The 18708-nt window shown below is 48.0% G+C and overlaps 1 protein-coding gene across 1 annotated transcript in view; it reads left to right on the top strand.

Moving 5' to 3' along the window:
* The first annotated feature begins 17036 nt into the window (after positions 1–17036).
* The window catches only part of LOC141047769 (THUMP domain-containing protein 1-like), a 39247-nt gene continuing 37575 nt past the window's right edge, over positions 17037–18708 (top strand). The window contains exon 1 of the mRNA XM_073543056.1: positions 17037–17287. Coding sequence (XP_073399157.1) covers positions 17087–17287 — 201 coding nt within the window. The 5' untranslated portion in view covers positions 17037–17086. The remainder of the gene's footprint in view (positions 17288–18708) is intronic.

Consider the following 18708-nt stretch of genomic DNA (forward strand, 5'->3'; position numbering starts at 1 on the left):
AGATGCTCAGGCCAGAGGTAATTTATGTTCCATTCCATGTGAGGGACAGTTTTTGTTTGGGCCAGCCCTAGACGATTTATTAGAGAAAACGGACGATAAGAAGAAAGGATTCCCTAAACCACCCCACTCTTTTTTTTTAATCGGTCCTTTCGGAGGAGAGATTTTTTTTTTAAAAAAAGGGGATTTATGGATCAGAAAAAGAAGTAGGATAGTTGCAGAGGATCCAAAGGGTTCCTGTTTGGTGCCTCCTCCCGAATAGATTGGAAATCCTCCAAATGACTCAATCTCCCAGGTGGGGGAAGCAGGGCTGTGGAGTCGGAGTTAGTTTTGGTTGGAGTCTGAGTCGGTAGAAATGTTCCGACTCCAGCTTTAAAAAAAAAAAGTATTAATATTTCATAATTGAACGTTCATATGAATTTTATAAATGTTACTCAAATATATATGTTCTATAATCAAACTATGAACAACAGTGATAAGCAGTTCTGCTGGAGATAGAGACATTTCTTACTTGTTGTGTGTCACTGTTCTCCACTGCCCTTATCTAATCTTATACTTGGTTAACCTCATGCTGCCCCAACCCCCCTACTTACAATGTATGAAACTGAAAGTGAAAATGTGTTGCAAATTCTTAGTAAAGCTCCTCCTCTAGACTAGATCATACTAGGTGTGCGTCTTCCAAGCATCTCACAGCTGCCTGCTACTCAGAAGAGGAAGACTGTAAGAAGTATTATCCTTTCAACAAACTTTGCATCAGTTAACTGTGAGTACATGAGGAATAATAACAGTATTACTGACCACTATATCAGTTGTACGACCTGGCAATAATTTTGTACAATTGTTTTTAGGAAAAACAATTGTCATTTGGATTGTGAATGCAGAATTAAAAACCTGAGACTGTCAAAGAAGCATCACATTAAATCAGCTGTATTTGAACATTTCACCATCACTCAAGATAGAAAACATTATGTCTGTCAGTGTATGACAAATGAACCAGACAAAAACAAATGCTGTGAAGCCAAGATGAGTGCATATTCAGGCAAAGATAAAAATGCTCCTACCAGAGCTTCTAATCTAAAGAGACATTTACAGCGCTTTCATCCAGAAGTACTGAAAGCAGTGGATGAGAAAGACTGCATCCAAACCAATGAACCAGTGCCCAGCTCTTCCAGCCAAACAAAGGAGCAGAGAACTTTGCAGCCATCAGTTGCAAGATATTTTGTCAGTGACAAAGTTACTGTGACAATGACAGTAGATACATTTAAAAAAACAGATCATTGAGCTTGTTGTAAAGGATAGTGTGCCTATTTCATTATTTTCATGACCAGCTTTTATGTGTCTGAATGGGGAAATGGCCCGCAAGCTTGGTGTTTCTCTGGAGAGAGAGAGTATTAGAAAATTAGTAATCGAAGAAGCTTTTAAACAAAAGGAAAAACTAAAAAAAACTCTCAAGGGACGCTTTCTGTTTCTTAAAATGGATGCCTGCACACGTCACAGAGTGAACTATTTTGCCATCAATGTCCGATTTGTTTGTGACAAAAATGAAATAGTTACCAAGTCATTGGCAGTAAAAGACACCAAAGCTCATCACACCAGTGAGTTTCTCCAGGTCTTGGTGGAAAAGGTTCTGCAAGACTATGAACTTAAAAAAGAGCAAGTTCTTTCTGTCGTAACTGAAAATGCTTCAAATATGATAAGTACTATTAAGCTAATGAATGAGAGTAATGATGGTGACCAGCAGCTAGAAGAACATTCTGGGTCCACAGACACAGAAATGTTTGAAATAGAGGAACACAGTATTGTAACTGAGGAGCAAACTGAAGTTGCTTCAGATGAACAGCAACATGATAGTTTAGATGATCTTGTTGAAACTGTGTCAATATGTTCTTTCATTCATCACATGCGCTGTGTTGTGCATACGCTACAGCTGGCTATGAGACAGTCTGCAAGAAGGACATGCTGCTGCACTGATTGGCAAGGTGAGAAAATTGGCTACTGTTGCCAGAACCCCTAAAGTTGACTCAATTTTGAAGAGACGTGCTGGAAAAGGGGCAATTATTGATCAAGCCACACGATGGGGCAGTACTTACTTAATGATTCAGCGCTTGGTTGAACTGAAAACCTTTCTTGTAGACATGGCTAACCCTCAACTGACGCTAAATGAAAGTCAGTGGAATCAGGTGACTGAGCTGGAAAAATTGCTAGAGCACCCATTTACAGTGACTAAAAAATTACAAGCAGAGGACTTAACTCCAGGTATTTTCTTAAAGGAGTGGAAGAACCTGATGTTTCGCCTGTCCCAAAGAGGAGGGTTAATTGCAAGTGGCATTGCTACATCAATGAAACGGAGAGAGGAGCTACTATTACAAAATAACATTCTTTTGGCAGCTGTTTATGTAGACCCAATGCATCGGATTCTTCTAGATGATCAACAGCTAAGTAAAGGAAAAGAAGCTCTGTTTGAAATAGCAGTAAGGATGAAAGGGTTGCAGAACAGTCAGGAGGAGCAAGAAGAATTTGGTCGTCCTGCCACATCTTCACCCTCATCATCAACTGATGAAGAATTTAATTTCGAAAAATATTTGGATCACAAGGACCGTGCAAAGCGTTCCCGCATAGAAGAGTCATCCCCATCAAGGAACACAGCCAGTACATTTCAGCAGAATTTTTCATGTGCACTAAAAGAAATTGAGAAATTTGACCGTTCATCAAAAATAACAGTGCAACAAGCGATTCCTCTGTATCCTGACATTGTCAGAGATGTTGCCCGAGTGGTTACTGCTTTGCCACCAACACAAGTTAGTGTAGAGAGGTTGTTCTCTGCTCTCAAAATAATTAGATCAGATTTGAGGGCATCCATGAAGGAGGATCTGAAAGAGGCAATACTTTTTATGAGGACAAATTTATAGATTTCTTCTTATTAACTGCATAAAAGTGTTTATTGCATATTTACTTACAGTTTAGAAAAGTTTATAAAAGTTATTTGCTATATTCTAATAAATGTAGTTTTTGCTCTAAGTGGTCTGATTACTATATGATGGTGAGAAACTGAATAAGCACGATGTTTAATATTTTACAACAGTAAATTTGTTGTTATGAATTGGCCATTTATGAAGGAGTCGGAGCCTGATAAAATCCAGGAGTCGGAGTCGCAACTGTGGCTTACCGACTCCACAGCCCTGGGGGGAAGGCTCTCCCGCTTCCTTCCAGCCTGGTAAAGAATATCTTCAAGCCCCTGGATTCTCAATCTAGTTGGGGCAGGGCTGAAACTAGATTTCAGAAGGCACCTCCTGGACAAGTTTATCATCACGACTCCACGAGTATCCAACACGGAGCAGAGAGCCCTAGAAATGGAGGTTCTAGGCCTCCTATAGAAGAAGGTCCTTCAGTATGTACCAGCAGAAGATCCAGAGAAAGGCTTCTATTCTCCGCTGTTTCTTATAAAAAAAAGCCGGATGGCTCTTAACAGGACCATCTTCAACCTGAAAGGCCTGAACAGGTACTTAGAGATCCCAAAATTCAAGATGGAGTCAGTGAGGTCGGCCATTCAGTTGATTTTCCCCGGCTGCTATATGGCCGTCCTGGACTTGAAGGATGCGTATTATCACGTGCCCATTCATTCACACTACAGAAAATTCCTCAGGGTAGCGGTGCCGATAGACGGCAAAATCAAACATCTTCAATACAAGGCGCTTCCATTCGGGCTGGCAATAGCCCCTTGAGTGTTTACAAAGTTGGTAGCGGAAGTTACGGCTCACCTGAGAGAAAATGACAGACTAGTGATTCCATACTTGAACGATTTTTAATGGTCGGTCCTTTACTCACTGCCAACGTCAAGTAGAAGACATAATGGCCACCTTAAGAGAGTTAGGATTGTGTTTAAACCTAGAAAAATCAAGGTTACTACCACAGACAACTCAGATCTTACTCTGTCGCCTCATTGGGGAACACAGAACCATGGGATGTTATGCTGCTGTCCACTAGGAGGCGACACTATGCATAATCTGAAAAAGATTAAATATGGCTCCTCCTCTGCAGTATACACCCCTAGACGGCGTCGGCCTTCTCCAGTTTTTGCTTAGTGTCGCAAGGAGGCACACCTGAAGATTTTTTTTTTACTCTTTTTTTCTTTGACGGATTACAGATGAAGAAAAGTGGGTCTCCAGCGAGACTCCCGGCATGGCTCCTTCCTTGGCCCCCTATTATGGGGTTCCCAGTTGAAGTGGAGATGGCTATTCCCCATGTCGCTCCTTCCCCAGTCCCTCGAGACCCCCCTCCTTCCCCAACCCCTTTGGGGTCTGGGTTGAGGTCGAGGCAAAGGTGAAGGCCCCTGATGGTGACAGATCCACCCTCCTTAATCCCCCTCTGAGGGCATTAAGTTGAGACACCTCAGGTAGGGTCTATATATGGCAGCATTCTGCAGCTAAACAGCCGGGGACCCCAGCCCTGCTGCGGGTTCCTGTTCAGGCCGGGGGAGAGTGCAGGCAGACATGGCACATACACAGACAGGGCTCCCTGCGCCCGTCTCTGCGGCAGCACCGGCTGCATAGCGCCTTAGGGGGACCCCTCATACGGACATCGCTATTGCTACTGGCCCCACCGCTATTCTGCCTCCCAATCCAGGGGGGGGGGGTCGGGTGCAGATCCGACCCCCTCCCGGACATCCGCGCCGCCCTGGAGCCCTCCTCAGCATCAGGACTCTAATTTAGACCGCGGCTTCGGCCTAGCTGAAGCCGCCGCCTTCTCCCCGCCCCCGGCCGACGATTTTGACACTTCATAGTGTCATAGAAGAGGCGGATCGAGGCAGAAAGGGCGCGTTTTTACATAGCCCTGCGCGCCCTTTTAAGCTCTCCGCCCCCCTTCTCCTCAGCGTCCCGGTGGTCATCTTTGCACGCAAGTCATCTCTGTCAGGACACCCACAGCAATGTCGGCAGTCTCCGGGGGGCACAGGACTGTGATTTGTCGGCGCTGGACCTAGGGGCACACTGGTGGGGTAAGATCACAGCTGGGTTCTCTTTACTCAGCTGTGAATCCACATTACCTATAAAGCGCTCCTATAGGTTTCCTGTGTAGTCACCCCTGTAAGGTCCCTGAGAGCCAGCCCCTGTGCACTATGCCGGGCTCAAGAAAGAGAACCAGGCAGGACTGTTTTTATGCATTCTGCACAGCCTGCAAAACCACCCTCCCCAGTGGCAGCACGCACCCGCATTGCTGGGATTGCATCCAAAACACTGGGTCTGAAACCCAGGAAGCCCCTACCAATGCTTCTGTGTCTGCTACCACGCCGGAATGGGCTACTCAGATGTCGCAGTCTATGACACAGTCCATAGCTAACCTAACCTCCACACTGCTGCAGGCTCTGCAGGGTCATGTCTCGGCTATGAACGTTACCCAGCAAAAGGATAGCTTGTCTCGGGAACATGCCGTTTCCGACACAGACGAAAGCGGACCCACAGGTCGCGATCATCTGTGTCACCCCATAGCACACGGTCATCCCCCTCCAGGGGGAGACACCGTGATTCCAGGTCTCCTACACCGTCCCCTAGCAGAGACAGACAACGCAGATCCCCACGGCGATCCCCAACCACAGTAGACCTCCACCCCAGCTCGCCCACCAGGGAACGCCTTAGTGACACGCAGGATTCGGAAGGCATCTGTGACTCCGACTCAGACAATGAAACGGAGAGGTCTGCGGTACCTTGCCCCCTAGCAATACAGCGCTAGTTGAGGACATAGTCTCTTCCATCCATCGGGTGCTGGAAATCTCTGATCCAACCCTTGAAGTCCCAGAACACAAGATTTCCTTTGAAAGTGTCCTGAAACCACCTAAGGTCTTTCCTAATCACCAGGAGTTTCAGACGATACTTACTAAGCAGTTTTCCCAGCCTGAGAAGAAATTTACCAATCGCAAATATTTGGAAGCGAGGTACCCCTTCCCACAGAAGGACACCAAGTGGTGGACAGATCCACCCGAAGTGGACCCCCCAGTCTCTAGGCTAGCAGCACAGACCCTACTCTCACTACCAGATAGCTCAACCCTCAGGGACGCAGCAGACCGGCAGGTAGAACACATGGCTCGTTCAGTTTTTGAATCGGCAGGGGCCTCCTTGGCTCCCGTGTTCGCTTCAGTCTGGGCGGCCAAAGCCATTCTGGTCTGGGCCAAAACATTGCAAGACGATCTTCAAGCTTCAAATCCCGGGCTTTCGGACCAAGTGGTTCAAATAGCAGTGGTAGCAGATTACATGCTTCATGCAGCCCTGGACTCTGCAAGAGGGGTAGCGGGGATAGCATCAAACGCTATCACTATCCGGCGTATCCTCTGGCTGCGGGAATGGAAGGCGGATGCAGCCTCAAAGAAGTCCCTCACGCATCTCCCGTACCTTAGAGGACGGCTTTTTCGTGAAACGTTGGACACAATGATATCCAACGCCACTGGGGGTAAGAGTACCTCTCTCCCTCAGCTGAAACCTAAGCGCACGCTTAAACGGCGTAACCAAACACGGTTCCGATCCTTTCGGAATTCCTCGGGCTGGTCCGTCTGGCGCCCAGCACAAAATCGGAACCGCTCTCCACGCAGGGACAACCCACGGGCGGCGCAGAGGCCGGACAGGACCTGGCAGTCGAAAGCAGGCCATGCGAAACACAAGGGAGGAAAACCTCAGAACTTCGCCTCATCATGACTCACGAACTCCGGAAGATACCCCACCAGTAGGCGGACGACTTCTACTCTTTCAGCAAGTCTGGCTGCCTATTACAGAAGACAGGTGGGTCAGGGAAATAGTGTCTTCCGGATACAAGATAGAGTTCACTTCCAGTCCACCGAACCGGTTCTTCCCCTCTGTTTCACCAAAACCGCCAGACAAGGCTCGTGCCTTCCACCAAGCGGTCGCCTCTCTCCTTCAAGCAGGAGTCTTTGTATCGGTTCCCGCGACCGAATGCTTCCGAGGGTTCTACTCCAATCTATTCGTAGTCCCCAAGAAAGGAGGCAGCGTCCGGCCCATACTAGACTTAAACAACTCAACAAAGATGTACAGGTCTGTCATTTTCGCATGGAGTCCCTTCGGTCCATCATTGCGTCCATGGAGCAGGGACAATATCTCGCCTCCATAGACATACAAGACGCATACCTGCATATACCAATTGCTCCCGCCCATCAAAGATTTCTCAGGTTCGCGATCAACCAGGACCACTACTTGTTCGTGGCTCTCCCATTCAGACTCGCCACGGCTCCCAGAACGTTTACCAAGATCATGGCAGCCACCATGGACGTTCTACACTCCAGAGGCATTGTAGTCCTTCCATACCTGGACGACCTTCTCATCAAGGCTTCCACCTTCAAGGAATGCGAGGTCAGCGTCTCAATCACAGTCAACACTCTGAGTCGCCTGGGCTGGTTAGTCAACTTACAAATGTCATCGACTACCCCGAGTCAGTCCCTGATCTTCCTGGGGATGCTATTCGACACCTCCAGGGGTCTGGTGCTCCGTCTGGGAGTTTGCATACTCCTCCGCAATCCTCCCCGATCTCTCCGGTTTGCCATGAGAGTCCTCGGCAGGATGGCAGCGGCAAAGGAGGCGGTACCATTTGCCCAGTTTCACCTCAGACCTCTTCAACTAGCCATCCTCAAGTCTTGGGACAGGAATCCCTTCTCCCTCGACAGGCAGTTCCGACTGACATCGTCAACCAGAAGGTCCCTACACTGGTGGCTCAAGCCAACTTCGCTTGCAAGGGGCAAATCGTTTCTCTCTCCTGGAAATTCGGGCCATCTCCCTGGCACTGAGAGCCTTTCATCACTTGCTGGCAGCCTCTCATATCAGGATACAGTCGGACAATGCCACGGTGGTGGCATATGTGAATCACCAAGGCGGGACCTGCAATGCCCAGGCGATGAGAGAAGTGGCACATATACTCCACTGGGCGGAAGACACGAGGTCGGTACTCTCTGCGGTCCACATTCCGGGTGTGGACAACTGGGAAGCCGACTTCCTCAGCAGACAAGGAATGGACTCGGGGGAGTTGTCTCTCGATCCCGAAATTTTTCGCCAGATCTGCCATCGCTAGGGGACCCCGGACGTGAACCTAATGGCATCCCATCTCAATGCCAAGGTCTCCAATTTCATGGCCAGGACCCGCGACCCGCGGTCGCTCGGAGCGGATGCCCTGGTTCAGTACTGGACCCAGTTCCAACTTCTGAACATTTTTCCACCCCTCCCCCTGATCTCCAGGGTCATGAGGAAGATCAAACAAGAGGGAGTTCCAACCATCCTCATCGCGCTGGACTGGCCCAGACATACATGGTACGCCGACATCGTACAGCTTACAGCAGATGCCCCCTGGCGTCTCCCCGATCGTCACGACCTTCTGTCACAAGGTCCGTTCTACCATCAGAACTCAGGGGCTCTCAATTTGACGGTGTGGCCCTTAACCTGGGTTCTAACCCAGGCAGGGCTCGCATCGGATGTCATTACGACCATGATCAGGGCAAGGAAGCCAGCCTCCGCCAAGATTTATTACCGTACCTGGAGAGCTTTCTTTACCTGGTGGGAATCTCGCGGACAAGTCCCACTCCAGTATTCCCTCCCGAAGGTACTTGGTTTTCTTCAATCGGGCCTGGACGCCAGACTATCCCTAGGCTCGCTTAAAAGCCAAGTGTCAGCGCATTCAGTGCTTTTCCAAAGGCGAATTGCTTAGGCCTGTTTCACACTTCCGTTTTTGTGTCCGCCAAACGGATCCGTTTCCGATTTTTTGACGGAAACTGATGCAAACGGATCCGTTTTTTAAAAACGGATCCGTTTTTTTGATGGATCAGCGGTAACCGCTAATGGAAGTCTGAGACAAAAAAAACGGATCCTGAAAAAAAATGGCGGATCCGTTTTTTTACGGAAACCAACGGATTTTGACGGATTTGAAAAAACGGAAGTGTGAAACAGGCCTAACAAGCCGCAAGACCTTTCTCCAGGGAGTTTCCCGATTAGTTCCTCCCTATAGACGTCCACTGGAAACGTGGGACCTCAACCTGGTCCTGACAGCATTGCAGGCACCACCTTTCGAACCCCTTAAAGAAGTCCCACTACGCATTCTTTCGCAGAAGGTGGTTTTTCTGGTGGCAATCACCTCGCTGCGCAGGGTGTCTGAATTGTCAGCACTCTCCTGCAGACGGCCTTTCCTAGCCTTCCACCAGGACAAGGTGGTTCTCCGTACAGTACCATCCTTCCTTCCGAAGGTTGTGTCCAACTTCCACCTCAATGAGGAAATTTCACTGCCATCCCTTTGCCTGATTGCGGTTCATAGAGTGGAATAGGCTCTGCATACGCTTGACCTCGTAAGGGCATTGCGTATATACATGTCTAGGACTGCAGCATTCCGGAAGTCTGATTCCCTTTTCTTTCTTACGGAAGGCGTTCGCAAGGGTCTGCCGGCTTCCAAAGCTGCCCTTGCCAGGTGGATCAAGTCCACCATACAAGAGGCTTACCGACTGAACAATTCTGCTCTTCCGGCCGGTATCACGGCACACTCTACGTGGGCAGTAAGGGCCTCCTGGGCCATTCGGCATCAGGCTTCGGCACAACAAGTGTGTAAGGCGGCCACTTGGACTAGCCTACACACGTTTACAAAACACTACAGTGTTCATATCCAGTCCTCAGCGGATGCGAGCCTGGGTGGACAGGTTCTGCAGGCGGCAGTGCCTCAAGTTTAAGCTCCTGCTAGCACAATATTAGTCCATTGCTTCCCACCCAGGGACTGCTTTGGGACGTCCCATGGTTCTGTGTCCCCCAATGAGGCGACAGAGTAAAGGAGATTTTTGTGTACTCACCGTAAAATCTCTTTCTCTTAGCCTCTAATTGGGGGACACAGCTCCCACCGTTGCCCTTACGGGACGTTGTTTACGGTTGAGTTCTCATATTGTTCTTTGAGCTTGTACATAGTAGCCTTCTTACAGGCATGGTTATGTTGTTTCTGTTACGTTCCTCCTAATGCTTTTGCACAAAACTGGAGGCTGACGCCGTCCAGGGGTGTATACTGCAGAGGAGGAGCCATAGTTAATCTTTTTCAGATTATGCATAGTGTCGCCTCCTAGTGGAGAGCAGCATAACACCCCATGGTTCTGTGTACCCCAATTAGAGGCTAAGAGAAAGATTTTAAGGTGAGTACACAAAAATCTCCTTTTTTGGGCCTCATGCTTGACTCCAGCAAGCAGGAATGTTGTCTCCCAGAGGACAAAAAAAGAAAAACTGTTCGCTCTCATTCTCAACACAATGCAAAATCCAGTCTTGACTCTCAGAAGCGCAATGTCGGTCCTAGGATCCCTAATCTCATATATTCTGGCGGTAAAATGGGCGCAGATCCATTCAAGGGATTTGCAGGAGTTCGTCCTGGAGAGTCAGCGTCACTTGCAGGGGCAACTAGACTATACACTAGTTCTACCGCAACAAGTCGTGCATTCCCTCCTTTGATGGTTAAGGATAAAAACCATTCAAGAAGGAGTACCTTGGTTCCGTCACATCTCCAGGGTAGTCTCCACGGATGCCAGTCCCAGGGGATGGGGGGCTCATCTGGGGAGTCACCTGGTTCAGGGTACATGGTCACAGTTAGAAGAGGGAACCTCTTCGAATATGTTGGAGCTGCTGGCAGTACAGAATGCGCTAGAGGCTCTCTTACCATTCCTGTAGGGCCATCACGTATAGGTACTGTCGGACAATCAGGTCATAGTAGCATATATGAACCATCAGGGAGGTACACGATCCCACACCTTGCTGCAGATAGCCAGACAGATCTTCCAGTTGGCAAAGGCAAACATTCTATCATTATCAGCCCTCCATATCAGAGGAAAGGACAATGTGATTTTTTTAAACCGCACGCCGCTTCTGCAGGGAGAATGGTCCCTCAAGCTGGCAATCTTCAAGCAGTTGGTACAGATATGGGGGGAACCAGACATCGACCTGTTTGCCAAAATTCTGCTCCCTGAACCCGAGAGAGAGCACCTACGTAGTGGACGAATGGAACTTTCCTCTAGCACAGGGTTCCCCAACTCCAGTCCTCAAGGCCCACCAACAGATCATGTTTTCAGGATTTCCTTTGTATTGCACAGGTGAAGCAATTATCACCTGAGCAATACTAAGGAAATCCTAAAAACATGATCTGTTGGTGGGCCTTGAGGACTGGAGTTGGGGAACCCTGCTCTAGCATATGCCTTTCCCCCAATGTGCCTGATACCAGCGGTCCTCAGGAAGGTCAGACAGGACGGGGCAAGAGTAATCCTCATAGCCCCCTTCTGGCCAAAGAGGGCTTGTTTTTTTTGGCTCAGGAGTATGTCAGTCACGGATCCCTGGGTCCTTCCGGAGATCCCGAACCTTCTAGGTCAAGGGCCGGTATTTCATCCTTAGGTGTCTGGGCTGCACTTGACAGCCTGGAACTTGAGATGTCGGTGCTAGAGGGTCTAATCTCCACCTTACAAAACTGTAGGAAACCAGTCACAACGAGGATTTACAGGAGGATGTGGAAGAGACTTTTATCCTAGAGGATAAGACAGCAGGGGTCTCAAACTCATGGCCCGCGGGCCAACTGCGGCCCTCGGGACAATAGTTTGCGGCTCTCACCTCATGGGCCCTTGGGACAATAGTTTGCGGCCCTCACCTCGGCCAGGATCACACATGCGAGAAACGCGGCCGAGTCTCGCATGTGAAATCCCAGTCACACGTAGTACCACTCATTAAGGTCATGAATATGGACGCCACTCCACTCTCATAGGCGTGGCACCCATATTCATGAGCTTAATGAGCGGTAGTGTACCACGTAACGTGACCGCGCGCTCATACTGGAAGATGTCGGCGCTCGATCATTGGAGCTGCAGCACAAGGAGGTATGATGATGGCTAGACAGTCACAGCAGCCTGCTGTCAGCAGACAAGGAGTATGAGTCACACTCACAACACATGCAGCAGGAGCAGCCGAGCAGGGACCAGACCGTGCCACAGACTCCGGTGCGCCGGGTTCAGAATGAGCGGTGGGACGGTGCGGTATATTGCTCTCGGAGGCGGGATATCAGCCGGCCTTATTGTGCACTTGCGCCATTACCCCGGGCTTTCTTTGTTGAGCACAGGGGCATCCCGACATCTTATTTGCACAGAGAAAGTTGCAGTACACAAAGAATACAATTTGAAACGTCATTACATAACTAGACATGCTGAGGAGTATGCAAAATACCAGGGAGATGAAAGAGCCAACCGGGCTGCTAATCTTAAAAGATATCTACTGAGGCAACAAGATTTCTTTAAGAAAGCAACCAAAGAGAATGCTGCAGCAGTCAAAGCTAGCTACGTGGTTAGTGAGATGATTGCTAAAGCAGGAAAGCCATTCAAAGAAGGTGAATTTGTAAAAAAGTGCATATTACAGGCTGCAAGTATTGTCTGTCCAGAAAAGAAAGGTCAGTTTAGCAACATCAGCCTTTCTGCCAACACCATAGCAGAGCGCATTTCTGACCTGTCAAGTGACATTTATGATCAAATGTGTGAGGAAGCAAAATGTTTCAGTGTCTACTCCGTCGCTCTTGATGAGACCACAGACATCACCGACACTGCCCAGCTCGCAATCTATGTCCGTGGTGTTGATGACAATTTTGAAGTCATAGAGGAGTTGCTCACAGTGATTCCAATGCATAGCCAGACCACCGCTCAGGAGATATTTCACCAGCTGTGTGATGCCATTGAGAATGCCGGTGTAGCTTGGAGGAGGTTTGTTGGAATAACAACTGATGGAGCGCCATCAATGACAGGGAGGAAAAATGGACTGGTGGCACTTGTTAAAAATAAAAAAAACTGGAAGAGGAAGGTGTGGAGGAGGTCATTGCTCTGCACTGCATTATCCATCAGCAGGCCCTTTGCCTGAAGTTTGACAATGTGATGTCTTCCGTTGTGAAATGCATCAAGCAAATCAGATCCAGGGGCTTAAACCACAGAAGGTTTTGTGCTTTTTAGAGGAAATGGAGTCAGAATATGGGGATGTGCTCTACTTCACCGAGGTACGTTGGCTCAGCAGGGGAAACATATTGAAGAGATTTTGCCTTCATGGAGAAAGATCGGGCTGCTGTTCCTGTGCTAAGTGATCCAAAATGGCTCACGGACTTCGCTTTTTTTGTTGATATCACACATGAGCTTAATGTACTGAACAAGAAGTTACAAGGCCAGGGGCAACTTGTCGGGTGCTGCCTATGACAACGTGAGAGCATTCTCTACAAAACTTACGGTATGTTATGGAAAGCCCAGCTTTCTCAGACAAACCTTGTCCATTTCCCTTTATGCAAGGCACTCATGGAAGCAGGCACACCATTCAGTGGTGAGGAGTATATGGAAGTCATATTGAAGCTACAGGAGGAATTTGATCACAGATTTGCAGACTTCAAGACGCACAGAGCCACATTTCAAATTTTTGTGGACCCCTTCTCCTTTGATGTGCAAGATGCCCCTCCTGTGCTTCAAATGGAGCTCATTGACCTGCAGTGCAACTCTGAACTCAAAGCCAAGTTCAAGGAGGTGAGTGGAAAAGCAGACAAGCTCAGGCAATTTTTGAGAGAATTGCCCCCACCCCCAGCTTCCCCGAATGTGTAAGCAGACCATGTGTCTTTTTGGGAGCACATACTTGTGCAAAAAGCTCTTCTCTACCTTGAACTTCAATAAGTCCAAGTACAGGCCCAGACTTACTGATGAGCATCTTCAAGCCCTACTGAGGGTCTCAACTGCTTCCTCCCTTAAGCCAAATGTGGCTCGGCTATGCGAGAGTAAGCGTTGCCAGATCTCTAGCAGCAAGAAGTAGGCAGAGGAAGCCATGTTCAAAACAGTTTATGTTCAATGTTCCATTCATGTTCAGAAAGTCAAATGTTAAAGAACTGTTAATACAGACATCTGAATCTGAATAATAATAATTACATTTCTCTAGTCAGCAACTATATGTGGTTTCTTCAGTCTTCTATATCTGCTGTATTATCATTTTCATTTTATTACTGATTGATTTATTTTTTTCTTATGATTTTGTTAATTTGTTTTTATTTTTTAACACAAAATAAGCTGAAAAAATAAAGACATTTGATAACATTGGAAAGTTTTTGTAAGAGTTATTCTTGTGGAAAACCTGATGCGGCCCAACCTCACCCAGATTCTACCTCCAGCGGCCCCCGGGTGAAATGAGTTTGAGACCCCTGCTCTACAGGATGTTCTCCAGAAGGGAAGGTGCCCCTGAAGGAAATTCTAGAATTCCTACAGAGAGGATGAGATAAAGGCCTAGCATTAAGTACATTGAAAGTTCAAGTGTCAGCACTGAGGGCACTACAACTTAGCAGGTAACCGTTGGGTAATAAGATTCATCAAGGCCTGCACTAGAGCCAGGCCAACCCCGATAACCAGAGTCCTTCCATGGGACTTAAACCTAGTAATGAATGCTCTAACCAAACCACCATTCAAACCACTAGAGGAGGCGTCCTTAAAGTTGGTTAAAATCCATACTCCTGGTGGCCCTTACGTCAGCACGTAGGATTGGAGACATACAAGCCCTCTCAGCAGATCCTCCCTTCAGTCACACAGTCATAATGTATGATAGAATAGTCTTAAGACCTGACCCAGGTCCCAGGACATATCCCTACCCTCATTCTGCCCTGACCCTAGAAATGATAAGGAAAAACAGTTTCATACACTAGATGTCAGGCGGTGCCTTCTTCATTACTTACAGCCAACACAATCTGATAGGAAGGATAGGGCTTTGTTCATCTCCTTCCAGGGTTCTAGGAAGAGGATGGCAGCCTCGAAAAGTACCCTATCCAGATGGATAAGGGAGACTATCAAGTTGTCCTATGCGGGTGCAGGAATACCGGTTCCAGGCGATTTGACAGCCCACTCTACAAGAGTGATGGCAGCCTCTTGGGCAGACGTGTCTATCGAACAGATCTGTAAGGCGGCTACATGGTCATCACCTTCCACCTTCTATAGTCACTATAGACTAGATCTGTCGGCCTCTTTGACATTTGGGCAAAGGGTCCCACAGCCTGTGGTCCCTCCCTGAATAGAGTAATTTTCTGTAATTCTCTCGTTGAGTGCTGTCATGGGTGCTAGGAAAACACAGGTATTACTTACCGGTAATGTGCTTTTACGAAGCCCATGACAGCACACCTGTATATTCCCTCCCGTTGCTAATCTTTTTTTCACCCTTTGGTTGGTGGGTCATTGTACATAGGTGCACTTGAGTAAATTAATACTGGTTGAGGTTTAAGCCAAGTTGAAATACTTAGCAGAATGTATATGTGTATGCACTAACCGGAGGTCCTCTCAAGCTCTGTAAACCACTGATGCGGAGAGAGGAGCAGCCCTTTTTATCTTAAGGTTCCCTGTCCTTGTGGGGCGGATCCCCTCTCTCGTTGGGTGCTGTCGTGGGCTTTGTAAAAACACATTACCGGTAAGTAAAACCTGTGTATCTATATTTTTAGCTAAGATTTTTTTCCGCTATAAAAACCTCCATATACATTATATTATTAGAGGACATTGCGGATAACACACTATATACAGATGCAGCATTGTAACAAGAAATAACAATTTACAATGTGACGTCGTTGTCAGCGGCCTCAGCTTGTGATTTTAACAGAGGCTCCTTCTTCCAAATAGAAGATGACATGTAGAGGTTTAGTGAAGGATGCAGTGAAGGTGTATAAGTGTGTGACGTGGTCCCTTAGCTCATAGAAGGACAGACGCCTGGCCTCATAGTCTAAGAACACTCCAAGTTTTGGACATTGTGGCTTTACACCAAGGCTTAATAAGCGTGAGTTGCAACCTACATCATATGCTTCGTCAGACATAAGCAAAAATCAAGATTTAGCATAAAATGTAACATCAGCGTTACATCCTTCCCTTTCTACACTGGGATAACACATTCCAACTTCACATTTTCCCATCTGGTTCCACTCTACCTCCCAGTAATGTCTTCCTGAGGAGAGGCCACATCTGCTTAAAACATGGGAGTAATTCATAAGTCTTACTGACGATTGTGGCCTGTCCTGTTCTTCTGGATCTGTTGCCGTTTTCGAATTATCTGATATCTTTATACAGTTATGAGCAGTGTCCACATCCAGCAATACGTCTGGAACTTGGATCCTGAGCTCTGAGGTTACATAGGTGAAAATATCCCTCATGGATCGGTGTAAGGTCAATGAGATCAGAACCTCATCTAGATCCTCACCAGAACGCACATCTCCTCCATCTCCCCAAGTGTCCTCATCATCTTCATATCCTGTAATAGCACTTTCATGTAAGAATGTTATTGGGTCAGTGACACGACACATCTCCTCCACATCATTCAATTTCTTGGACAGCTCTTGCTCCTCTACTTCCAACTTCTGGATCAGATGACGTATCCTAAACACAGTCTTTTCCTCCTGCCTGAAGACCTCGCTCAGCGCTTTAGCTTCTGCAGTTTCCAGTTGTTGCCTAATGTCCATAAATAACTTGCTGATGTTCTCCTTCTTCTCAGAGGCTTTCTTATGGACAGTCCACATATGATCCCGCATATTTTGGACTCCAGGCTCTTCTTGTGGAGAGAATATTTCTCGTGGCCAATTGAGCGAGTGGGTCCTATTAATATGTGATCCATCGTCTTATTGTGGACTGTCAGGTGTTTGTCACACAGAGAGTTCCCACACTGCAGACACGTTCTTACTGCCGGGCTGGAGGCATTGCAGTAAGCACAAAAGATTTGGGGGGGTTCCTCCATATCAGGCTGAGAAGATAAGAAACGCTCGTCCCTCAGCACAGCAGACGTCATTGTCATATGAAAGTGCAACAAAGCGGAAGCTTAAAAGATTCTTGATTTGAGAAAGCCGGAGAGTTAAGTCCTAAAGCTCTGTACGGTGCAGGCTAGACTACTGCTCACCTAAAGCTCCCAGACTAGATGATTTCTCACAGCGCTATCGTGGTCTCAAGCCTCCAGCAAACACGTGCATTGCCGCTTCCGGTCAGGAACTTCCGCATTGTGCTTGTAAGGCCCCGCCCTTCCGGTGACGTCATCCATAGTCGCCGCAATAGTAGACGCGGGTCATTTGTGCGCGCGCAGCCAGGATGAGCGCCGAGGTCCAGAAGGGGAAAAAGCGAGGAAAAGCGCAGTATGTGAGCAACGCCAAGCGGCACCGGGGCGGCCGGCAGCTGGAGGTGGGCATGCAGGGCATCCTCATCACCTGCAACATGAACGAGAAGAAGTGCGTGTGGGAAGCCTACAGCCTGCTCAACCAGTACGGAGACCTGCTGTACGGCGCCGAGAAGGTGGGTGCCGCATGCGCCCTGTGTGTGTGCGGAACTACATCTCCCAGCGGGTGATGACGGCTGCAGATAGTGTGGGCATGCTGGGAGTTGTAGTCCTGTACAGCTGCTGGTGCTCTGCTGCAGCCTTGGGACGTGTGCACACTGCGGGGATTTACTGACGGATCAGGGACCAGTGTGAACGAGGCGCTTATTATATAGTAACATTATTATTCTGCTCAATTAGTTATTTCATTTTTGCAACGAGGTCAAACAGCTTGTTTTCCATTTCATGTGACTTTAGTCCTAGGCCCCGGTTACTTGCACTGGGTGCGGATTTGCTGACCATCGGTGATAACTTGTAATATATATCGGTGTGTAGATCAAACATAACATTAATATTCAGTATGTGTAATATTGGGGGGGCAGTAGGACCCCAGCGGATGGCTGTAACGGGCCTCTGCCACACCCCGTCATTGGAGCGATGGAGCTCGTGCCTCTGCTCTATTCACTCTCTGTGTGACTGCCGGAGACAGCTGTGTATGGTGCCATCTCCGTCACTCAGAGCCACGGTCTCGGAATCGGCAGGGGCTCCTGGCTGTCGGACCCCCATCAATCCGTTCTCCTGAGAATAGGTGATGACTTGCGATGTTGGGAATAGCCATTTAAAAATGTGATCTTCTAAGAAGATCATAAAAGTGCAGATGTCTAGCCAAGAAGAAGAGTGATCGATGACCATGATTGGAGAAAAGTCTACACTGACCCGGGGGTCTCGTCCTGAAATCTCCTTTTTCATTCTTGTCGCTGTGGTTCGGCACCAGTCAGAACAGGGATTGAGGGATCCCGGATCTGGGGATAGAAGGGGTAGCAGTATCATATATACATGGCATAGCCTGTCGTGAGAGACCCCCTTTATAGGGACTCTGTCAGCATAGAATGACTGTTCAATCTAAATCTTGGTGCTTCACTGCGGCCGATCATTTATATTCACCTCCCACCTGCTTGGTTTCTCTCCATCTCCACCCTCTCTGCTTTGATTGACAGCTCTGTCTTCAAAGAGCCAGAAAAGGATGGAGAAGAAGCTGGTGGGAAAGTGGTATTTAAATGATTGCCCCCCGCCATGATGCACCCGTCTCCTGTACTTTGCGCTGCCATTCTGTGCTGACAGTCACATCATCAGAATATGACATCCCCTTCTGCTCAGTTTGGGTCTGACTACCCGGACCCCAAACAATCATGAGAATTAAGGAAGAGTCAGACAACCGTTTAACTTGGTCAAGGATTTCCACACAATACCCGGACTGGCCGGCGGCTCTCCCGAGCGTGACAGCTTTATGTACTCCTGTAGACAGTAAGCCCGTGAGGGCAGTCTGCCATTGTTTGTTTCTTGACTGTAATTTATATCTGTATTTTGTATGTATCCCCTTCCCATGTACACCACCGTT

The sequence above is a fragment of the Dendrobates tinctorius genome, unplaced genomic scaffold (genome assembly GCF_039654945.1).
Source record: "Dendrobates tinctorius isolate UK_male_01 unplaced genomic scaffold, ASM3965494v1 ptg000129l, whole genome shotgun sequence".
In the NCBI taxonomy this organism is placed as follows: domain Eukaryota; kingdom Metazoa; phylum Chordata; class Amphibia; order Anura; family Dendrobatidae; genus Dendrobates; species Dendrobates tinctorius.